Source organism: Colletes latitarsis, chromosome 4 (assembly GCF_051014445.1).
Source record: "Colletes latitarsis isolate SP2378_abdomen chromosome 4, iyColLati1, whole genome shotgun sequence".
Lineage (NCBI taxonomy): Eukaryota > Metazoa > Arthropoda > Insecta > Hymenoptera > Colletidae > Colletes > Colletes latitarsis.
This window is the reverse complement of record NC_135137.1, coordinates 31,056,661-31,082,555: the sequence shown is the minus strand read 5'-3', so window position 1 is coordinate 31,082,555 and position 25,895 is coordinate 31,056,661. Positions and strand designations below refer to the sequence as shown.

Sequence of the window (25,895 nt, the reverse complement as noted above, 5' to 3'; positions counted from 1 at the left end):
CGATATTTGTGTTAGTTCGGTTATAACAAAGGAAACATGCTGCAAAAACGAATGGAAAAAGGAATGAATTTTGCGCGCGCATTCCAAAGAACTCGGGAACACCGTCGGGACGTTTGTCGAATAAACTTTTAACTGGATCGTTGTTCGAATAATTTTAAAGAGATTATTCGAGCGAAATTTTGTTCATCCGTGGACGGAACGAGGCGACCATCGACGAATAACAGAACCCCGTGAAACGCAAAGGGAATCGGAGACGACGACACTAACGCAACGATTTTATAGAATATTTAAACCTTTGTAAGGCCAGAGTTTTTTTAATTTTGTAAATGTCATACCAAAAATTCTGAGGCTCTTAAAATAATGTTTTAAACCCCTGGGTACTGATTGTTCGTGAAAATACAAATCTGAAGCAATTAGGAGATACTTGGTAGTCTAAATTTTAATGATGTAATGTATCAGGTCATTTCGTAAGCTTTTAACACTAAACCTACCGCGATCGGTTAAATGACCATTTTTTAAATTTAATTCAGAATTTCTAACACAAAATATTATTTTACCGCCATTTAACTTTACGACTTTTCTTACAATATACGTACAATGAATTTTACAATATTCATATATACTCTTATTGTTTGTTTACTGGAAAAAATATGTAGTCTGTCTTGCCTACCACGACCGGTCATCTGACCGGTTGAATGATTTATATTTGAACTTGATAATAATTTGGTATCAAATTCTGATTAGCTTCCGATGTAAATAGGAAATATATGTATAACAAAGATGAAAGGAGAGAATTTTAAGTTTCCACTGTCTTAGAACAGCCTAGCAACGTGTATTAAAAATAGTTAAACTTCAGACGCCTACAGTTCCGAAACTATTATTATTTTATGCATTATTAAATCATCGTTGGAAGCGACAGACCTTCCTCTTTAAAGTGGCTTTTGGTTTTTGACGATTGGACTTTCCGTTTTCGAGATATCGCAATTTATGTAAAAGGTAATTCTTTTTAATCCGATTCTCTCACTGTCCGTCGGGTGTACAATAGCCTATTCACGCGTATTCAAAATACTAAAACTTCAGATACGTGCAGTTTCGAAAGTACTAGTGTTTTATTAATAATTGAGGCATTGTTAGCGGCGGCAAAGCTTCCTCTTTGAAATGGTTTTTGGTTTCTGTCGATCCGACTTTCCGTTTTCGAGATATCGTAAGTTATGTAAAAGGGTATTTTTCTTAATTTGACTATCTCTGTCTCCGTCTGACGCGTCACACCGGACCTCTCTTTCTCGTACGTGACTCGTGACCGAGTGGCCGAGTGACCTAGTTACTACGAGTCACGTGCCGGTCAACGACCTTGACAAGGCCGTAGTAAACAAACGCTTCGGACCCTTATATCTCCGAAACTAGCCACCGCATCGACTTGAAATTAAAATCGCTATATCTCCGGAACTAATAAAGCTATCGACTCTCACAAACGCTCATTTTAAAGGGCATTTCATCCTTTATCTAATGAATGTATCGCCTATTATAATTTATGCTATCTTCTATGTTTATTTTGAAATTTACTTTGACGCTACATATCCAAAGAAGTTTCAGCAATTCCTACTGATCGTACGACTAGTGTACGATAAAACTGGATCATAAATTGTTTATTTAATTGAAAATTAATTTAAATTTAAATACAAGATGTTTGCGTATTTACTAGCCAGTACTTTTCCTTAAATAATTGTTTTCTCTAGAACTAACTACGGTATCAACTTGGAACAAAATTCATTTTCATAAGCGTTCTATCTTCTATCCGATGAAAATTATAAAATTTTTTGACATAAAAGAGAAGGATATCTTACGAATGAACATTAAAACACAACTTTCTAGACATACAATGTAAAAATGTTAAGTACACTGCCTCGTAAAATAGAAAAAGAAAGATTGCTAGTTTGACCGGTCATGGTAGGAATGGGTATACATGAAGTGCCGGTAGGTTTAGTGTTAAATGAGCTTGGACAAGATAAATACTTTTTAGCTGAAAATGGGCGTAACAAAAATTCAATAAACATGTATTTTGCAGACGATCTCTGTGATTTCAATGAATTTTTAGTATGTTAGTTTTGAAATTAAACAGATTAGAAAATAAGAGAAATATAATACGTAACATAAAATTTATTTTAAAATCGATTACTAATTATGCACTAACATTTACGATACACATCTTCCTATGAAACAATTTGTTTAAGAAAACAAACGTAGAGACTTGTAAAATGACCTGATGGACAACGAGATGTTGGAATCTCCCGAAATAATAACAGTGAAAGGAACTCGATGGATCTCGAAAATTCGGATTATTTATCAGAAATACACGTCCTTCTTTCTATTAGCGTAGTTGTGGAACTTAATTACCATACAAGGTATATAATGAAGGCTTTAGACGTCATGATTAATCCACGATGCGTCACACATCTAGTTGCAACGATGGTCGTTAAATAGCGTCGTATTGCCATTCAAAATGGCTGACTTCAACGACTTTGTACCTCAACTCCAGTCACTTTACGATTACAAACTGTCCTATTTACGATAGCTGTTTTGCAGGAAGAGAGAGTCTCATTAACCTTCTCACTGAGGAAAGCAAGAATCGAACATTGTATTTCACCAGTTTACTAGAATCTACTGTATAAATTTATGAACGAATTATTACGGTACAAAGATGGCTTCTCACCTATCCAGCAATGGGGCCGCGTCTTCGAACCACTATATTTGCCTGGCAAAGGTTGATTATAACGTCCGACTCGATGGAACTTGCACGGATGGTTTTATTTTCTTCGAATAGAAATTATTACACGACAAATCGTTACGTCCGCAGTGTAATGCCGCGAGGGCGTACGACGAAGGCGAAATAAAGTTGGGGGAAAAATACGAAGATGACGAGAAAGAAGTCGCGGGAGGACGAAAGATTGCGCGACGATGGGGGTGAGGAACGCGGAGGAATTCGAAACTTGCTCGAAGAAAAGACGGAGGACGGAGTATGACAAACCGAAAGCGCTCGATGTACAATCTAAAACCCCATTCAGCTTTTAAACTCTTGACAATGGCGGCCGGTTACAAAGTTTTCTGCCGGTGGCCGGGTTCGTCGATGGAGAGGGAGCCGGGGCGCGATTCAAAAGTTTGATTTATTTGAGAGGAGATTGTGGACGGCAGGGGTGGCGCTGACGCGGCGGGAGGGACGGGGGGATGAACGGGGCGAGCGGATCAGGCCAGATTCTGCGACGGGGGAAAAACCGAATAAAAAATAAAAGGGTTGCCGTGGAATCGCCGTATTTCGCTGCCGGCATCTCGCCGTCCTACATGTGTGACACTTTTCAGAATTCTGTGCTGCTTTTCTTCCATGCTGTCTGGATTGCAACGTCCCTCCGTCCCTCCTCTCCCTGCCACAGTGATTCTTAACCTTTTTAAGCTCGTGGCACGGTTTAGAAGAAGTTTCTAATATCTTTCGAATCGCTGCACGATTTAGAAAAGAAAATCCAATACAGATCGTTGTCGAGAGTAATCGTAGAAAAATAATAACTAGATTCCACGCTAGGTTTGGTCAAATAATTTAATGTTTCAACCCCATTTTTGCTATTAAATCGTTCTAGAACCTTTTTCGTAGTGAAGTGTTTACATGAATATGATGTATTTCAAAGAAAAAATAAGTCGAAAGCTTTTTTAATGATGACTAAAGTGTCTAGTCTATCTAATTAAATATTGAATTTACTTGTGGAATTAATTGTGGCAACTTAACAAATTTTAAGAAATTGAATGTCAGCATACAGGTTAAGAATCACTGGCCTAGCTGTACGCGAGTCAAGAAGGAAGTCTTTTCATGACGCGTCGAAGCGAGGGGTGCTCGAAGTAGCAGCCATTTTCCAGAAATTAGCGCCAGATTCTTGAGAAAGAATTCGAGAAGGAATCGCGGCGATCTCTTTCACTTATTTAGAAGCATTCTTCTCGTAAATTTCGTCCGCGCAATCTACCCTCCGCGAGATCTCAAACAGTCGTTCCTCGCAGGAAATTGTTGATCGTCTTTCGAGTTCTGCGATAACTCAGGGGAAATGTGATACGAGAAACTATTGTTCGGGGAGCACGGTTTTAGCAGAAATTTGTTATCGGGTGTGCTACGGACGTTTCATTTATAAATGTGGAAACGAAAAATATTATAATATTAAATATAACGAAGTTACTGTTTCGGAGATAGCTGCAGATGTTGAAGAACGTTTAAGTAAGAGAATATATTCTTTATCTATAATAGAAGTTCACAAAAGAATTTGTGCGATAAAAAGAAAATTGTAGTTTTTATAGACTAGTCCAAATTTAATATCACCGTTTCGTATGGGGCGAGGTAGTTGTGTGGAGAAAATCGAATATTGCTATAAATATTAAACATGTTCTACGGTTAAATTCGGAGGCGGATGACAAATGGCGCGGAGGGTTGTATATCGGGCCGTGGCATCGAACTGCATCATTTATCGGCGACAAAATGGGCACCTGATCCTATTTAAATATATTAGAAAAATGTTACGAGAGTCATATCGGTGTTGCACATTGAATGTGTTGAACTATTCGTCCCTATATAATTTTCTTTAACTCTTTTATTAGTTGAACTATATTAACTTCAAAAGGACTTCGTCGTATACCTATTCACGCGTTCGATGATTAGAAATCTCGTTCAGACTGTTGAAAAGTTTTCGACACAAAGCGCTACCAAGATGCAGATCGTTCGAAAGAAATCGAAGAGACAGTCGCGTCCTCCGTCGGTTCGCGAATCGAAGAAGTCGCTGTTCCGCGAATTAAGAAACGATTCGAGCACAACGATCGCGTACAGCCAGGCGTAACCTTTGGCAAGTTCCGCGAAGGGCGGCGAGCCTTAGCGCGCGTTCACGGTTCGAGGTACGAAGAAGCCGCATTAGGGTTGCAATTTGCCATTACGGCATAATGCAAAGCTTGTTTCGGTTAAAGCTCGAGAATCGAATCACGAAAGGGGATTGAATTACACGAGTTCCAGTCCCGTTGCAGCGCCCCGTAATACCGGATCCCGTTGGTATATCGTAACGTCTCGATCTAGCAATCACGAAGGGCCTCGTAAGAAGCCCCGTGGAAGCTATCGTCGTATTCTCTCTGTTATTGCTTTCGTTCTCTATCGCGTGACTCGATAAATGAAAAGCGATCAAGAATCGGAAACCGTGCGTCGTTCCCAGCTAGAACCTATACACACACATATATATATATATATATATATCGGCCGTGCATTCTGATGTACAGAAAAACCCCACCCCCGAGGGGAGCCCTTCTTTAATGCGAGACAAATTAAGAAAGCGGTAGCCGATCGAAGCCGAAAAGAATGGAAAACTTTAGACGTACCAGAAAGAGCTTGCGTGAGCAAGGGCGTGTTGTTGTTGGGGGTGAGCTGTCCGTTGGTAAGATCCACTGAAACATAAAACTCTGATCACAACTGCTCCGCGCTTGATGCACAACGCGTACGCGCGTTTCGCCGCGTCTGTCTCGTCCGCCACTCAAGCCGGTGGCTAATTAAACGAGAGAACAAATATTGCGACGTCAAAGCGATGGGGGGGGGGGCCGAAAGGAAGTCGGAGACGTGATTGTTCCATGTGTGTTGCTTCGTCGCTGATCCTCCCCTGCAACCGTGCCGACGATCGAGCACGGTTTTCCTTCTGCGTCGCGACGCTTTCGCGATCCCCCGGATTAAACCTTCTCCTCCGACCGTTCTTTCGTTCCTTCGTTTCCATTTTGCCTGCGCCTTTTGTTTCTCTACCGTGGGTTCGCTCGGGAATCCGGTCGGAAGCACACTCGCGTACGACGTTATTACGCCGGTCTGGGTAATATGCTCGCGTGAGAAACGGCCCGGGGACAATAGAAACGACTTTCTCGATGCGCTTACTTGCAAGGCAACATCCCTCGGCGCAAGTTCGACCGGTCATTCGGGTTCTGCACAGTGACGGAACCGTGGAATATTGAAGCCAGTCGTTATAGTTTCAGGGGAATACGGTTAATAATTTTTACGAGCAACGTTTCAATTTTTGCCACTCTGCTTATTTACGATGAGAAGATAATAAAGAGTTTTCGAGAGAAAGAATGGGCAATTATAATGCAAATGTATATAGAATGCCCCATAATACGTGAGAAGTATTTTAAGAATTGATACGAAACTTGAAATCAATGCAGACGGTTTCTGGAAACATATGTCTGCATCGTATTCAGAAACATTTTTGTTGTACCTGTAACTTGCATTTTCTATAATTTATATACTGAGTGTTCGACCAGCCCTGGGAAAAATTTTAATGGGAGATTCAGGAGGTCAAAATAAGACGAAAATCAAGGATACTTATTTGTTGATTGAGGCTCCGTTAAAAAGTTATAGAAACATTTCCGGTCATACAGTATATTTTCGATAAGAATTTTTTTCTTAAAATTGGATAGGATTTCGGGGGTATGTCTATTCACCAAAAATGATTGTAATTAACCTCTGCAACTGGAAATAATTTTTTCAGAACGATTCGAAATTTTTTTTTTCGTCGAAAAATTTAGGCACCTATCTACTGTCGATTTTTCTTAAAAATTCGTTTTTCATTTTTAGTAATTTTGTTTGACGTTGTACGGAAAAGTTGTCTAATACTTTTTTGTAGGTACCCATGAGCTCTACTTCAGAAAAAAGTTTCAATGAAATATATTCACTAACGTAGGAGTTATGGTCGTTTGAAAATTGGACCACTTTTATGGGGTTTTCCTTATTTTACAGGGTTAAGGATTAACTTTTCCAATATTTTTAGAATTTCTACATATACTTCACTAAAATACGCATTGTTTGCCGTTTGAAACGTTAAAATCCTCCAATCCGTTCAGAAGTTACGGTATTTTAAAGATATGTATGAAATTTCAGTGAAACATATCAACAGTATGGTCAGACATTATATTTTCGGTTAAGAATTTTTTTCTCGAAAATGCGTAGGATTTCGGGGGTATGGTTACTGACCAAAAATGATTGTAATCGATCCCCACAACTAAAAATAATTTTTTCAGAACGATTTGAAAACATTTTTTTTCGCCGATATATTTAGGCATCTACCGGAATATTTTTCTCGAAAGTGAGTAGGATTTTGGGGATATGTCTATCGACCAAAAATGGTTGTAGTTGATTCCCGCAACCGAAAATAATTTTTCCGTGAATGGTTTGAAATTTTTTAAATTAATTTTTTAATAACGTTTTAACGAAGCCTCGATCAACAAATTGAAATTCTTGTTTTTCGCCTTATTTTGGCCTCTAGAATCTCCCATTAAAATTTTTACGCATAACAAAATTTCACTGTCTATATAATCTATTTATTAAGTACGATACTTTTCAAAAATAGTACCAAGAATGATCGAGTGCCTTTTACACAAGATAATGCATCCACCAATGCAATTTAGCCCACAGACATCACAGAGTTAGCGTATCGCGCCAAATTTCTCCCAGAGCTTTTCTTCCGTGAACCTGACATTATCTCAGCAGACGAACAGGACGCTAAAATTTTAACGTTAAATATCTCGTAAACGATTGATCGTACTATTCTGAAACTATAATCTCTGGTTTCGGTAATTCAAGCACCGTTGCTGTGTGCCAGTCAGACTCGTAGCGACGGATGTTTTCTCGTTAGAATATTTCCCGTGTGCTGCAATATTAACAGGAGGATTCCTCGAAGTCGCATCGGCAAGATCGAATATCGCGTTCGCACGGACGCGACGAGTGCTCATAAAATATTTGTCGTGTAATAATAGAACCTATGAGCTATTGATTGGGCGAAACGGGTTACGATAGTGTGCTCCCCCGAGTAGAGCTCGACTCGTCGAATAGCGTTTCGTCGTTGTTATTTCCGCGAACGCGGGCTTCAAAGGGGCGGGAGGCGAAGGGCAGAAATGTATGAATCGCGATAAATGATGCGGAACGGGGAACGATCGAGGGTGATAATTGGCGAAACGGACGGTAAAACCATAAACCGGAATTTTCGCGTACGCACGGAAGCTGAAGCAGTGGGCGATCGATGTTCGAAAGACGAGTGAAAAAAATGAAAGAGACAGACAAAGAAGGAGAGGATACAAAAAAAGAGAAGCACAAAAAAAATAGTCAGAGTTGCTAAGATAATTGGAAAAACAGAGACGTAGATGAGAGTGGGGAAAGAAGGCGTAATGCGTATTTCCAGTCCAAAGTGAATGTCGACTTCATACATTTCTTCCGGATTGCAGTCCGTTGGACGTGTTGCATCGGTGTCTCCGTATACGCGCGGCTCGCATTCTCACTTCCGGTTCCGTGGTAGTACACTGCCGGCACTCCTGACATTAATAAAGAACAAGAAGAGAGCTGAGAATGTGGGATAAAACAAAAAAGGGGACGATGGGGGGAGGGGCGAAAAAATAAATTAAAATCTTTTTAACTGAATTTCCTCGATAACTTGTACTGGGTGTTTTGGAATTGTAAGCACATGCTTAATTGGCTGCTGTATTTCTATAGATTATTTTATTTGGATTCGATACTTCGATGGCATCAATACTTTATTGTATTAATATATTAAATACTGATTTCTTCCAAGGTTTTATATTTATAAAATAAATGTAGCCAGTTAGGTTAGTGCTAACAATTAAAATACCACATATACCGGGGATTCGTGTTATCATTCTCTAGAATTTGCCTCGCGAAAGAACGACGTAAAGAGGAAGTAAGAGAAACGTTTTACTATTTTTGTATTAACGATCTAATTTTTTAAATCAAAGTTATTGAATTTTTACGTCGAGCAATAATTTTCAAACTCACGCCCAATAATCGATAATATCAGAAAGTACGTGCAATTCGATTAAAACGAAAATTGCGACAACATTTGCGAGTCGAAACTTATTACAATCATTGAAGATTTATTTGAATAAATGTATTTCGTTTGTCGAAAAGAAAAATTCTAGATGACGATAACGTGATCGCCCTGTATATTAAAAATGGGGGGCGATGAGTTCATCTTTCGCTGGTTCAGGAAACAGCCAACGATGTGTTTCTTGAATCGTGGAAATCTAGTTTGATGGAAAAAATATAATACAAATGTAAACAGTAACATTTCGATGCGGCTAAACGTGATTTTTCCGCGAGAGAAAATTGGACAATGCAATCTCTGTTATTACACTGCCGGTCAGAAGTATGAGACCATAAAGAATCCTGGAAGCAGAGAATCTCGTTCTACGATGATTTAGTAAGCCAGACAATAAAAATTTTTTTAGTTTTTTAATTGCTCTACGTGCGTTCGTTCCGAAGCAAGCAAATACTGACGTGTCGTAAAAGAAGTTACGGGAATATTTTTTTTTAATGAAAAAAGCGGTTTTATGTCTTTCATTTGGATGTTTCGAGTTAAACGTTCACATCTGAAACTCCTGTTTATACGAACGTGAATTCTACGTAAAACGCAACAATGGATTTTTCTAAACAATAGGACATTGAGGACATGTTTTTGATAAAAAATTGTTAAATGCAGGTGATCCCATAATTTTGATCGACATTGTGTAATAAATAATCTTGTAGAACACAGAAGTGATTACCAAACGTATAATTTGTTTAGCTTGTCAAGAACTAAAAACCACGGTTTTTCTTTCGCGAAATTAGGGAGTAAAATAATAAGTTATTAGTACTAGAGCTTGTGGATATAATGAAAGAGACAAATTTCCCAATCTCGATCAAGCGTCTATTCTAATGATGTTTCGATCTACCAGTTCGGAATCATCTTTAGAATTATAAAAACTAAATCGACAAATAATAAATGTAACTGTAAATGTGTCAATAAGTAGTTTATATGAAATAATATAGCGTAGTATGAAGTAGTTGATAAAATAACGTCGTAAACCCTAAGAGTATTGCAAAGAAATAGAATCTATTAATTTGTATTCTACTGTTTCTCGTTATGCATCATAGCAGTAACATTCACGGAAATCATTTTAACTCTAGTCGACTGAAACATTGATCGAACAGACGCTCGATGAAGGCAGTGAGATTCGTCTTTTTCAAATCGCGTATCTACCGAACGGGCCAGGAATCGATATTTATGATCAGATTTATTCCGGGCACCGCGAAATACGTTGCGAGAATGACGGTAATCTTCGTACGTTAATTACTTACAGGGACATTAATTACTCCCGGTCGTGTCCGATAACATGGAATTTATTCCGACGCGCGCAAAGAAAAATTTCATCGCGTACGCGGGTATCCGCGGGAACAAAACTCGAGGATCTTTTAAGCCGGTTGAATAAATACCAGCGTGTTTTGTGCTGTCAATGAATACGGACGGTCTGACGTCACGTTCCGCAATTTTTCCTCGGCGGTTCGCTTTTCGCGGGGCAAATACGCCGCCGCGCGCATTACGCAAGCGGAGCGTTTAGCGTTGGAATCGGGGTAAGAACAAAAAAAAAAAAAAAAAATGAAAAAAAGAAAAGAAAGAAAGAGAAAAAAAGAAAAAAAATATCGCACAAGGGATCTCGGGTAAATGGTTTAAAGTCGGTCTGGACGCGCAAAGGCGGTCCGTCGAAACATTAGCGCGGAACATCGACGGAGAAAGAGCGGCGCGGGAAACAGTGAGAATGGACAGGACACGGTGAAAAGACGGGGAATGAAAACGGGGATACACGCCAGTGAATTATAGCCATTGTTGGAGTCGTACAAAGCGACGGCGAGGCGTGTACAAGGGTCGATTCGAAATCTGCGTGGACTTGCGGGAATCGAGAGTGATGAATCGGCAGCGATACCAAATAAAGAGGGCGAAATTAAATCGATGAAAGCGCGGAGCGATTCAAAATCTGGGTCGAAGGTTACGGGGTAGGACGTAAGTACTGGCAAAAACAGAGAAAATGTCCGCTTAACGTACGCCTGAGAATCAACTTCCGGCGGTGCAATACGCGTCTTTTTGTTTCAACATCGCTCGCTGCCCACACAGCTTTTCGAGGCTATTCAGTCTTTTCTCTTATTTTCCCCCGGGGGAATTTAAATACGAATTTTTTATGCGTGTGCATTTTAGGGTGACCGAGAATTTTCTAGAGAAATTTTGCTGTGTCGTTTTGTGAGTAAAAATTGGAAGGAAATGCTATATAGCAATGACAGCCAAACTTTGACTCTTCTAAACCCTTGTTATGTCTCGTGTGAATTTGTACAATTTATTAAATTTACATACGTTTATTGATTGCACGCTATAAACATACGTAGTGGGCAGTGAGCATGTTAATAGCGTACGTAAAATATAATAACAAAAGAAGAGATACTATCGTTATCTGTCAAAGTCTTTCCGCTTTTGCAATTGTTTTAACGCAAGATGACAAGAGGTGAAAGACGCAACTAATTATAATTTTCAAACGAAAAATCCCATATTCTTCCGATAGAATCGATTTGTCGTTAATCGAACATTTCCTTTTCTACTGTCGAGAGTACTGCTTGCCCCTAGATTTCTCGAGCCCTCCTTTGGATCAACTTGCACAAGAAGTTCGTTTCGCGGAAATAAGCGCTGGAAACGTTGGATGTAAGTAGGAAGGAATCGATGAGAGGTAGCTGAAAGTTTCTACGAAACATAAAATATTACGAAACGTCGCTAAAGCCAATTCCAGGTTAATTGGGTTAGTGGCTCCGTATACAGAGTTCGCAGCAGATGGTTAGAGAGTCTATAGGAGCTAGAGGAAACATCGAATCCGAAAGAAAAGCTTCGAGTCAACGAGTCTCGTGGGAATCGAGGGAGATTGCAGGACGATTCAACGAATCGCGAAAACGAAAGAGTTGAATTTCTTTTTTCCTCTTGTTCTCGAAACGATGTGGAATTTTGAGGAATTTTCAATCGCGCTTCGAATCGAACGCGACAGTGTCCAATCTCGGCGTTAACGCGAAAGGGAAGAATCAAGTTCGGACACCGTGAAAACAGAGTATTTCTCAGGGTGGAATCTCGTTTCAGGAACTGGTAACTGGCCGGACTGATAACACGATAGCGAGAGGGGAGGTGAACGGACCATAAATCGCGGATCGACGTGATTTGTATGGGGGTATCACGCCGCTTAATGGTGTGGCTTCTCTCTATCGGGGCTCCAACCGGAAGTTTCGGGTTCGTTGCAGCTACAGAGGAATATTCGCCGCATGCCTCTATCGCGTAACGATTTACGTGACTTCGTATCTTTTTTACCCCCTGTACGCTCGGACTATGAATGGAAATTGCGTCACTGAATTAACCGGACTCTAAAAACGACGCGGGAGTCACGAAATAATAAGAAATCATCGGAAAACGTTTTGCCAGCACTTTTGTCCTCGATAAAGCCACCGCGGTTGTACGCGATGCACGACAATTTCGTCTGCGATCCGATTAACCGATAGGCGACCGGGAGAAGTTTAAACGCGCGGAATACATGATTTACTGCCGTTTGTAAATTCGAGACCGACCGTTAACCGAATCGAAAACGATTCGTTTTACGAGAATTTGATATTTCGTATTCGAAATTTCGAGGCTTCTATCTTTTATCGAGATAAGAAGACATTGGCTATTTGTGTAATTGTTCAATCCCGTATTCTATGTTTGTCTGAATCCAAAGATATGCACGAGGTATAATTATCTATTCATATATCATCGCCATATTATCTAGAGTAAATCAGTGTTTCTCGAACTATATCTACCAATGAATGATCTCAGTGGATAAAATTGAATTATTAATTACTTCATGTATGTCAAAACTGTTCTTGAATAAAAGGTATTTATGTTTAAATAATTTAAACTTTTTATGCATTGTCTATTAAAGGAATTTTTCTGATTTTTCTAATATTCTTTAATGGTGAATTAATTTTTTTTACGTAATAATATATCCTTGTACAACAAAGTTTAGTATTGTTGATTATTTTTAATAAGAAAAAATTACAGCTTTGAAACTTTCAAGCTTTCCTCAGTTTCATTTTTTATTGACGACAGAAAATGCTTTGTAGGATGTTTGTGGTAAGAATAAATTACTGTTTTACGCTTGTTTCTTTTCTTTTGAGTACTCGTGGACCCCCAGGTGCTCGTAGAACGTAGCTTGAGAAACAGTGGCTCAGATAATATGTGCAACTAATTTAATGACGACACAAAGAGCTTATTCAAGTATCATTTTATATGCAGATAGACGGAAATTACTCATTAGAAGATACAGTTAAATGGAAATTATAGTTGTTTGCTTACTGTATCATCTGATGCAGTGTGTTTCATAAAATATGAGCATAATTTAAAATTTCAATGTGTTAAATTCGTTACATCTATATTTTATAAACTGTATAAGCGCGAAGAGGTCGATTTCAAACTTATAATCGGCAGTGTATTTTGTAATAATAATATATTGAAGAGTGAGCCTAGGTCAGAGCCATAAAAATTGAATTATATTTTAAATTTTTTCTTAAGAAAACTGGCTATATCATTGTTAAACTGTAAATTTATTTACATATTTCCAAGTTATCTTGGAGTCATATAGAAGTTACAAAGAAAACTATGTTTAATTTTATAATTATTCTTCTGATCACCCAAAATATTTTTACTGTGCATAAATGTAGTCGTGTGAATTCAAATAAGTAAAAGTCTCAAAATCAATTTTGATTATCTCCAACCTAGGCAAATTCCTTGAGGGTGTTTTCTCGTGTCTCTGGATAAAAAATGGCAACTGTTTGAGATTTTTTTCTAGCAAAAGTATACAGGGTGTTCGGCCACCCCTGGGAAAAATTTTAATAAAGGATTCTAGAGGCCCAAATAAGACGAAAATCAAGAATACCAATTTGTTGATCGGAGGCTTCGTTAAAAAGTTATTAACAATTAAATTCAAAAATTTCAAATCGTTCTGGAAAAATTATTTTCGGTTGCGGGGGTCAATTACAATCATTTTTGGTGAATACACATACTTCCGAAATCCTATCCACTTTCGACAAAAAATTCGAGTAAGTGCTGAAAGTTTTGGGTGAAAAAGAGACTTTCGAATCGTCTTGGAAAAATTATTTTTAGTTGCAGGGGTCAATTGCAAGCATTTTTGGTCAACAGACATACCCCCGAAATCCTACTCAGTTTTGAGAAAAAACAGAAATGTCTGCCCGAATTTTCACGCGAATCTTTAAAACGTCATAACTTCTGAACGGATTGGACGATTTTAATGTTTAAAAAAGCAAACTACGCGTATTTTGGCGGAGAATACGTACAAATTGCAAAAATATTCGAAAAGTTAGTCCTTGACCCCGCAAAATGTGAAAAACCCCATAAAAATGGTCCAATTATCAAACAGCCATAACTCCTACAATTATGAATATATTTCAATGAAACTTTTTTCTGAAGTAGAGCTCATGAGTACCTACAAAAAAGTATTAGACAACTTTTCTGTAGGGCGTCAAACAAAATTACTAAAAATGAAAAAGGAATTTTTAAGAAAAATCGACAGGGGGTAGGTGCCTAAATTTTTCGACGAAAAAAAAAATTTTCAAATCGTTCTAAAAAAATTATTTTCAGTTGCAGGGGTCAATTATAATCATTTTTGGTCAATAGACATACCCCCAAAATTCTGCGCATTCTCGAGAAAAAAATTCAGTACGAGTGGAACTTTAAACGTTAATAACTTTTTAACGAAGCCTCCATCAACAAATTAGTATTCTTGATTTTTGTCCTATTTTGGCCTCTAGAATCTCCCATTACAATTTTTCCCAGGGGTGGCCGAACGCTCTGTATAGTATATTAAACAGAATCTTTTTTCTACATATTAATATGCTTTTGTAAATATTACGCGAATTTTTCATGCAACTTAATTTAATATTAAACCAGTTGTAATAACAGTAACACAATTGCACTTCATCAAATAATGTAATTTTCATATGAGTTAGAAAAAACTGAATTATAGAAGAAATTTTTCGACATATTGGAATAATCCTACTTTAAATATTCTATATTCATCATTACCAAAGTTTTAAAAGGATCCCTTAGTTTCCGAGATATCGTATTCATTATAATAAAAATTGCCAATTCTCATATGTTAGTTTTTAAATTTTGCCTTACTATTTCAAAAGCGTTTGAAACCTCAAACTTGAAGAAAAGATATTTGCACAATTTCGGTCTTAGATGCAAGCATATATCTATATTATCGTAGTACTACTACAAAATCTGTATAATTTTTATTTTCTTTTTCCCTATATATCACTTTTTTTTATACTAAAGGGTTACTAAATGAACAATAATAGTAAATAGCAAACTTACGTGTCTCGAAACCCGGAGTCAATAGTTCAAGGGATGTATACTCGTATCTAAGACTGTTCAGCGTGCTTCAATAAAAAAAGAGTGGCAGAAATATCAATCTTTTTCAGCCCGAGACACGAGGAAAACCCTTAATGCGAACATTCGGCTAGTGGAAACTCGTTGGTCGTTGCAGCTTCGAGACCGTGTCGTAACAGAGGCGCGGACATAAAGAACGAAATCGGAACGCTGTCAGGCGGAATGACGAATGAACCGGAAAACCTTGCCCGTATACGTTTATCGGACGTTTCGTAGAAAAAAAGGGGCCACGCAGCAGGGAGGGCGGAAATAGGTGGCGAGTTTCTGGATTTCACGACCATGGGGCGTCAATAGGGCAACTGGTTTCCGTGTCCGCGACGAAAAACGCGAGCCTGAAAGCGCAGGTGCCCGTAATATACGGTCCTCGAAGCCTGGCGGAGATTCTTAGAGGCATGGTTCGATCGTTTTCATCGAAACGACGGACGCATAAAGATCTAGGCCAAGAGTTCATCTATTTCGAGTGTATCTCCAGCTGACGTATATACGATTGAGAGTCCGGATAAGGGGGTTGCGCTGCGAAATCCACTCGCGGGATATGAAATATCGGCGAGCAAGAAAACTGTGACATCCCGACAGGAGAGTGATTTCAAACGGGCGGCGTTCGCGTGGCCAACGTTTTGTCGTATCGCGTCGGGCGGGCAATTAATTCCTCGATCCGTGTAATACTGACTCGAGTAAATCAAAAACCGGACGCGGGAGATAAATCGAAATACATTCCGATGCCCCGGGCGATGTTTTTATGGAATTAGTATGTTCCGGTTGAGAAATTAACGGAAAGGAGATAGCGGGATCGATTTAATAAATTGACGCCGTGATTCGGAGACGCAAAAATTGAAACCGTCGTCCGGACAGTGATCGAAATATCAATCTCCGCGATTCAAGTCTTCCGGGGTATCGTTTCGCGAGCGGCCCGCGACAACAGTTTCTAAGTAATGAGAAACGTCGATTACGCGCTCGGGGTAAAAAATAAAATTACTCGTCGATCGGTGCCACGCGATTAATACGTGCAGCCAATAAAATACACGCGCGCCTCAAACAACGTATTTCCGTGTACATATTCCTCGAGTGCATAATATTTGCACGATCATAGAACTGTTTTCTTGAAAGGGAATTGGATATTGGAAGATATATTTTCGAATACCGTTATAAATACGTCCTCCTGAAATGTTAGTTACAAATACAGGATAAATAAAGAAGTGTTTCAACGACTGTGATATGTATACTGTATTAATATACTGTAATTCACTGATTATTATACGTTTATTTAATATCTTAATTGGACACCGTAGATTTGATTTACATCTAACGAAGCTAAATTGTCCTGAATGTATTAAATTACTTATGTTCAAGACAAAATAAATTCCTAACATATTTATAAAGCATAGATATGTATATATATTTAGAGTTTTAATAGTTACTTTAAGAAACAAAAAATATAATCTTACGATATTTTTTGATTACCATTAAAGATGTGGATAAATCCTTGTGCATAATCAATTTAATATATTTAGGAATATTTAGTTTCACCATATCCGATAAGTCAAATCTTTGGTGATCAATACGTTTGCATAATCAAGAAGACAGATAATTATAATCTGTTTTATCATCGTAATCGATATCAAATAAACGTGGAATATTCTGCACTACTTCAAATTACCAATACAGTATAAAATCGAGGTCCTTGTCAAAAAATAAGTAAAAAATGTAGAATAAAGTTTTTTTGAAGGAGGTTTCGTTCTCGAGATAATTGATTTTGAAGATATATGGAGCACGTGCGCGTTTGATTAACAAACTCGTTCGTCCTGGAATATTATTTTATACACTTACGAACTGTTCCCAGTATTTCATCTTGCAGAATAAATTTCTTCAAGCAAACTATATCGTACGTATAAATGAAAAATATTCGCAACGAGAATCGAATTTTGTTACGACAGTCGCGCGCCCCATAGATTTTCGAAATTAATTATCTCGAAAAGGAAGCCTCGTACGAAAAAATTTCACTATACATTTTCGATCTCTTTTCGATCAAGGGATCGCTCTGCTTGTGTACAACGACACAGGATAACGCGAATATCGTTGGTATTACAAGCAGAGGAAAATTAAGGTTCGTAAAGACTTGCAATCGATCGATGAAATTTTCGCGGTGACTCGTAATCGTTTAGCAGAGACGATCCTCGAAAGTAAAGCGTTTAAAACGCGATCGTGGCGTTCGATCGCGTCGGGATCGTATCACTGCGGTTTTCGCGACGATGGTACAGCGTTCAACGATCGCGACTCGATGGTTCGTGAAAGTGAAAAAGCAGCTTTGTTTCCCGAAAGTATTTCAAGCACACGGCTCGGACAGAAGCAACACACTGGACAAATCACGTGTTGAATCAACAGTGACGTCGTCGGTTAAAGTTGATTATCAGCGGGGCTTGTTAGTTGGCACGCCCTCGTGCAGCGACGAGAACGCAAAGCGTCAACAAAGGAAACACTTTAACATGGTTAATCTGCACATCCTAAACTACACACACGTAATTCAACGATAAAATATCGAATATAATAATCGTAAACCTTCAACGTATGTATAGGCATTAATATAGTGAAAGTATATCGATTGTAAACGTCGAGATCTCTAATACTACGTACGCGACAAAAAAGTGTGGTCTCACTCGGCTATACTAATTAGCGTTCTAACACTAGTGTCAAGTAAATTCCAACGGTGTTTAAACAGTAACAGCGGTCGAAGTAACAGGTATTAGTAACTAGTATATCAAAAAATTACTATTCGTAGATACAGCGGGTGGTCAGTACAATGAAAAGGATAAATATATGTATATATACGTATTAAAGAGATATTGGACAGTTAAATCTGCGGATATACACACGACACACAAAAGAAAGGTTTCACTCTCATACTATCTACGCACTAATCTACTGTTCTATCAAATTGATCTATGAACTATGGATCGACGACTTCGAGGCTGCGGTTTGGTCAGCCACAGCCTCCAGGTTCGCCTTGTTCGTACTACTGTTTCTATAACCATTTAATCAAACTGAGACGACACTTAATAAATTGTCTTCCAATGGATAAAGATACTCTTTACGGTCGGTCGACGTGTTCTATTTCAGATCGAAACTCTGACTAGAGCCTAAACAACGCTAAGGTTGCCAACTGATCCGCGTTTCGTGCTCGTTTGAATTTTGATCGTTCATAGAAATCGATACGTTCGAATTGGATTCACGTTACAACGTTGACAACCTTAAACGGTAACTATAGTAATTACTGTAAACGTTAAATTACAAAAGTCAATTTGACAAACGACTCTCTTTAACTACCAACTGCTTCTAACCAGAGACTATTTGTATCCGTTCAGCTCGATTTGTCTAATTTGTCTACGTTATTGTACCACCACGGGAGGATTTCATTTTTGACGATTCAACGAACAATCGACGCGGCAGGCATTAGGGCAATTATAACAGGTTACTGGTTCGCTCGGATCCCAACTGTCGACATCGAGGTAGCTCATAGCCGGCGAAACGTACCGATCGATCATCAACGATCGCCCCGTCGTGGTTACACTAGGTCTGATTACTATGAATAATGTATAATAATAAAAAACCACTTTATATACGACGACGTTTCTAAGAGACAGTAGGTTTAGGTAGATGGTAGATTACTCGCCCCTAGGTGACTGCATCTTCGAGGTAGTCTTCGTCATCGTTCTCGGCAACAGTCCTGTCCCAGACGTCTCCCCTCCTCTTTTGCGATTACTCGACTCAAATTAATTCGTGTCTATCGCGGTACAAAGTGCGACCCATAGCCGGTGCTAAGACGACGATACAGGACTAAAACGATCGAATAATCGCGGCTCGAGACGAAACAAAGCGTGTACAGGCGCATCGAGGCCTCAAGCGCGCGAAAACGAACAGACGACAGCGGTAAATTGAAAAAAAAGAAGAAGAGAAACGAAATGAAATCGTGGATTTTCTCGATTGCTGGCACTCTTGTCTGGCTATGGGTCCCGCGGCCAAGGAGAAACTTTATTTTCAAAACGTGAACGGACTGCAGTTTTCACTAGAACTACAGACATCGAACCTGAATGCATGCACTTCCCCGATGGAAATTGTCGAACAATGATCGCGTACGAGAGTCGGGACCAGGCCATAATTCAGGACAGGCCATACCTTCTCATTCACCGATGGAAATCCTTTCCGTGTTTGCGGTCGGTCCGGAAAGGATTTGGAGCTTTTCTCTCCCATGCTACATACGTATTGTACACACAAATTTCTCGTTTATACGTCGTTTCCAAAAAACAGGTCTAAAGACGTTAGGCTAAGTTCTAGTGAAAACTAATGTAGCGGTTAGGCTTCTTTACTCATACGAATAATAAAACTGGAAATCTTGGAAGTATCTATTTACTATGAGCTAGGCAGTCATCCAACACCAGTACGAGATACGGGATTTAAATATATAGTATATATATAGTATCTGTGTATGTATATATATATACGTATATGTATACATATTAGTTAAAAAAAACTCTCGTTACCATTACTTTTCAGCTATTCTAGGTGCTATGGAGAAGAGTACGACACGTAAAAAGTAGAATATAGGAAGAATACAGTTTAATGGAGACTCTTACGCTACATTTGTTATTTGAAAAACAGTTATTTAGTACACCCGATATAGTAACATGGTTAATATTCTAATCTCTGTAATGGTTCTTTCAGAAAACGTCAAGCATCGCACGTGCGTCCACGTTCAACAGGGACAATGTGCAACAACCATAGAAGGAATACATAGTACGCGAATGTGGACAATCGGGAAATGAAAGTCGAAGACAGTTCATCTTTCTCTGACTGGGAAATATCGAAGAAGTCAACAAACAAGGTCGTAATTGTATCCAATTAAAAGGATAGATAACAATCACGTACTCTAAAGTTTTTTTAGAAATTAGAAGCGGCCGAATAGAATCTTATTCGAAGAATAGATGACGAATAGATTTGATGAACAAGTATATTTTGGTATATGAATATATTTTTATTGAAACAACTTGTTCGGTTGAACAATCATTGAGATAATTTTAACAGGGATTCAATAGATATAGGTTTGGAGCAGAAGTTTGGAATGGATATTTCACCAGCGATTATTTAGCTGAAAAATTATTCAAGCGATTGTTCAATCTATTATACAGTAATAACGATAAAAATATACTCGTGAATCACTGTTCCTCATTTTCATTCTGTGCCCCACTAATCAAGTAAGATTTCCATGATCAACGAGTAAATTATGACGATTAAAATTACATTCGAATAAATAATGTAAATAAACGCACAGGGTAATTTTAAAAATTGGAACGATGCTTGGAAACTTGTTCTTTTTCAATCGAGGATATATAAAATTAATAAAGGGAAAAATTAAATTCCACAGTGGAGATTACCTCCTTGTGATATTACGTTTTACATATTTTCCTTATTCTGTAGATGAAAATATTGAGCTATCACCAGTGAAAACATAATATTTTGTTATGTTTCAGTGTCACTTTTCAATGCAAAGATGATTCGAAATTTTTATATTAAAATTATATCCATTATACTAGATAGGTTTAAGATAAACTTGTGCTCGATCAATGCAAATTCAAAATTAATATTAAGGAATATAGCCACAAAATACTACTTTCTGAAAGATGATTCCTTAATACTTTTGTGTGCAGAATGTCGTCTATAGAATCGATCTCTGTAAAAATATGTTCTTCAGAAAAAAAGTTGCATCAGAAAAGGGTAGTCTAGAAACTTTCTCCAAATTTTTTGCGTCCACGGTTGGAAAAGAGCTGCAACACGTCCCAGTTCCTAGAATCACCCTGTACATCCGAACAACGTCCAAGTTTCTCGCGGGGATCCGCGGAGAAGAAAGTCAGCCTCGGCCAGAAAGTTTCGGGAATCTTGTATCAATCCGAGTAAACAGAAGTCGCTTCGAGAAACAGAAATGCATTACGAGGAACGGAAACGGGGGTTGGCAGACGAACGGGATCGAGTGAGGGGGAGGCGCGGGGAAAGATTGAAAAGAGTCGACGAAAAGTAATTCAAAGTTTTGACGCACGGGTGAAATCGTTCGGCCGCCCCTAAATCGCTTCTTCGATACTTGCCTGTCGAGAAACGCTCCACGCTCGTTTGAAATACTAATTATATCGGTGATCAAGGATCAACGCCGTGAGATACCTTTCCCCACCCCACCCCCGTCGCGCGAACGGGTGTTACAGAGCAGCGTGGATTACGCGGGAGAACTTTGTTTTCGATTAACCAGGAAATCTGGTTTATCGAACGATCCCCATCGGGTTCCGTCGCTGTTTATTTTTATTTTCCTCTCGTTGATCCCCGTTTCTCCGGCCCGTTCGGCCAACTAGCATCGCGGAAATTGTTGAAATTCCTGAATCGCCGATGATTAACTGCGTCGATGTTTTTATTCGCGTATCGGGCCCCCCCTCTCTCGTAACAGATTCAAAATTCTATTATATTTTTTTTCCCCCTACCTTTAATCGCCGACACGGTCGCGATGGAAGCGGCGCGTGTTATTGTTTGAATAAATCCGCTCGACGGTGAAAAACAGCCGGTCAACGATCTTTTCAGCGAATTAAATTCCGCCCGACCGAGCGTAAAATATGTGTTTTTCCAGCGGCGAAAAACACGGGATCGAATCGAAAGATTATTTTCGGTTTACGTCAGAGGTGGGGAACCTTTTGGCATTGGAAGGCCGCGATGCTGCCAAGATTACGATCAGATACTTACCTACTTAGAAATTCGTGCCTTTTTATCAACCCCGTGAATGATGGAATAATTTATGTTCTTTTTTACGGGGTTTGACCCGCGTACCGAGCGAGAAAAAAAGAGCTGACGCGCCAATGGTGGAACGATGGGGTAAGTAAGGACAATTTTTTAGAACGATTTTTAAATTTTAAAGGTGGATACAGAGGACTCCGAGAACTCCAACTTACCTTTTTTCCAAAAGTACGGGATAATTAAAAAATCGAACGTATAGGTTGATCGTTGTTAAAATTGATATTAGTTAGAATACTTGTCAATCAGCTAATAATATTGTAAATTTTGTTGAAAGTTGGATGAGGTTCCCTGATAGCTCTGTATCCTGTCTAGAGTCAATTGTTTTCATTTTTATTATACGTTTCTTTCCGCGTTCTGTCCAGAAATCAAACGAGAAACGAGAACATTATAGATTGATGAGAGCGATTTACATTTTCTAAACGAAGATGTGTCATTAATACTTTTGATGATTTTATGTTTGTTGATTGAATATAACGCATTTTAGTATCAATCTATTCAAGCATGTATTTGGAACTTAATATTTTTGACTTTTTTAAAATATTAATTTGTCATTTGACAACCTGTATAAGACACTTTTGTCTTGATAAAAATACGATAGAATATATTCTGGGAAATATTTTTTTCTTCTTATAGACAGAAGTAATTTTAATGCAATGATGTTTGAAGAACTAATGATATATACAGGGTGTTCGACCACCCCTGGGAAAAATTTTAATAGAGGATTCTAGAGGCCAAAATAAGACGAAAATCAAGAATACCAATTAGTTGATGGAGGCTTCGTTAAAAAGTTATTAACAATTAAATTGAAAAATTTCAAATCGTTCTGGAAAAATTATTTTCGGTTGCGGGGGTCAATTACAATCATTTTTGGTGAATACACATACTTCCGAAATCCTATCCACTTTCGAGAAAAAAATTCGAGTAAGTGCTGAAAGTTTTGGGTGAAAAAAAGACTTTCGAATCGTCTTGGAAAAATTATTTTTAGTTGCAGGGGTCAATTGCAAGCATTTTTGGTCAACAGACATACCCCCGAAATCCTATTCAGTTTCGAGAAAAAAATTCATTTCCGAAAATTTCATGTCTGACCATAGCGTTGATATGTTTCACTGAAATTTCCTGCGTATCTTTAAAACATCATAACTTCTGAACGGATTGGACGATTTTAATGTTTAAAAAAGCAAACTACGCGTATTTTGGCGGAGAATATGTACAAATCGCAAAAATATCCGAAAAGTTAATTCTTGACCCCGTAAAATGAGAAAAACGCCATAAAAATGATCCAATTTTCAAACAGCCATAACTCCTACAATTGTGAATATCTTTCAATGAAACTTTTTTCTAAAGTAGAGCTCATAGGTACCTACAAAAAAGTATTAGACAACTTTTCTGTAGGGCGTCAAACAAAGTTACTAAAAATCAAAAACGAATTTTTAAGAAAAGTCGACAGGGGGTAGTGTCTAGATTTTTTGGCGAAAAAAAAAATTTTCAAGTCGTTCTAAAAAAAATATTTTTGGCTGCAGGGGTCAGTTACAATCATTTTTGGAGAGTAAACATACCCCCGAAATCCTGCGCATTCTCGAGAAAAAAATTCAGTACGGTCGGAACTTTAAACGTTAATAACTGTTTAATGAAGCCTTCATCAACAAATTGGTATTCTTGATTTTCGTCTTATTTTGGCCTCTAGAATCCCTCATTAAAATTTTTTCCAGGGGTGACCGAACACCCTGTATAATACCAGATGAAACAGATTTTATAATTATAATTATTATACAGACACTTTCAGACACATTACTATTTAAAACGTAAGCATTACTTGTCAATTTTATTTATATTACGGAATATCAAATAATGTATTTTGAAGACGGTTTTCAGAAAGGGTTGAAAACGTTAAGCTTGAAATGCATGATTTAGTAGATTGAAACCAAAATGCGTTAGAAGATACATGATTGACGATGCGAGAGCCAATTTATAATAAAAAGTAATGACAAAACACTATTGGTCCATGTGTTATACGCGAAAAGGATCTAGCTCCTAAAAATGGCGCAGGTTCCCCAACCCTGGTCTACGTCGACTCGTTTCAATCGAATAGGTTCGATATTAATATTCCTGGCAACACTTTACGCGACGGGAATATACGAGAATTAATCCAGTCGCATTAAAAATCTGGAACAAGTTTCCTTTCTGAGTCGTCTTCTTCGGATTCTCTCCCTTTCGCGACGATGAAACGACCTGGTGTCCGTGTCTTTCAGTTAGACTCGCAAAGAACTGAAGATCTCGCAAGAGATGCGCGTTCTCTCCACTCGTTTGTAATTAATTTCAGCCGCGTTTGCGTTCAGCGATCTACGTCAAAGACGGATGGAATCTTATTCGATTAATGGACGACGAAAGAAACTAACGGACAGAGTTTCACGCAAATAAAAATTTGAACAGTCGATCAATCGTTTATGCCGAATATTTATTCGCAGAACACTTGTCTGTCGAATGGCATGTTTAATTATTTAGAAAACGAAGATACGTTTTCGATATAATTTTATCACAAGAATAACATACAAATGTTCAGATTCTACGAGTTAATAAATCGATAAAATATTTATGTCTTTTGAATATTGTTGTTTTAAATATTCAACATGCTTCGACACAGTAAAAGTGATTTACTTGCTATTCCGAAAATACAAATTAAACTAGAAAATTTGTCTTTCTCCCAAACCTTAATATATCCAGCACGACGTTCGACCAGAGATTTGTTTTATCGTTTAAATACACTCGCCAATTAATTGGGCTATGAAATTGTTTGAATTCTGAATTAATATGATGGTAGTTAATGCAAGCACGATTGATTTCAATATAGAATTATATAGAATCAGTAAACAAAGGAAACAATAGCTAATCGAGCCCGTCATTATGTATTTAAATTCTTCTAATTTACAATTCTGGATTCTACATAATACATGACAACAATTTGAATTACTGTTTAATTTAGAAATTCTTAAAATAGCTGTTCGATTAAACAAATTGATGTCCAAACAAAACTATGCGACGTTTATATTTGGTCCATTATTCGAATAAAATTTTGTCTGCAACTAGTTTCAGAGTAATCAGTCCTAAGATGAATACAACGCGAATAACGACCGATCAAAACGACATATAAAATCACGTTCAAATAACAATGTGGATAAAAATTTGCTGGAATAACGCTCAATTTTTCAGGCGATGCAAATCTCGTATTTCCTTTTTTTTCCATGAATATTCGTTTCAGTCTCGTCACGCGATCGGATATTCACGTGACGACGTATATCGTCGATCTCGCTGACGAAATGGTTACAGGCGAAACAACGAACAAACGGATGCACAACTAACATACGGCGTTCTTTCTCCTAAGCATTCCATAATTTGTAATATGTATATATGTATATATATATATATAAAACAGTATATATATCAAAATTCCTACCAATTCAATATAAACACTATCGATAACAATGCTCGAACTATGGGTACCTAAAATAACTAATTGTCAACAAAGATTCGTATCCAATTAATTAAGAACAAGTAACGTGGAACAAGTAACATGTAAGGGTTGGTGGGTTTTATGGTTATGATGTATGCGTGTGTGTTTCTGTCGAGTGCACCGATATTATCGGAAGGTCGTAAACGTTGCTTCGAATTTATGGTCAAACTGTAAACGATTTCGACAGATTCCTACGCAGAGATTACAATTCGATCCTTAACGTC

General features: G+C 38.0%; 1 protein-coding gene across 8 annotated transcripts in view; it reads right to left on the bottom strand.

Moving 5' to 3' along the window:
* Rbp6 (RNA-binding protein 6) overlaps nucleotides 1-25,895 on the bottom strand; it is a 1,141,481-nt gene that overhangs the window by 18,948 nt on the left and 1,096,638 nt on the right. For 4 of the 8 annotated variants that reach the window (XR_013079560.1, XM_076763808.1, XM_076763805.1 and 1 more), the window contains 2 exons: nucleotides 8,248-8,352; nucleotides 5,389-5,454 (listed from right to left, as the gene is read on the bottom strand). The exons of 1 other annotated variant lie outside the window; for it this stretch is intronic. Coding sequence is in view for 6 of the 7 variants with exons in the window: in XM_076763808.1 (XP_076619923.1) it covers nucleotides 5,389-5,454; nucleotides 8,248-8,352 (171 nt within the window). In the remaining variant the exon portion in view is untranslated. The remainder of the gene's footprint in view (nucleotides 1-5,388; nucleotides 5,455-8,247; nucleotides 8,353-25,895) is intronic. 3 more of the 8 variants (XM_076763806.1, XM_076763810.1, XM_076763807.1) reach the window with 1 other exon arrangement.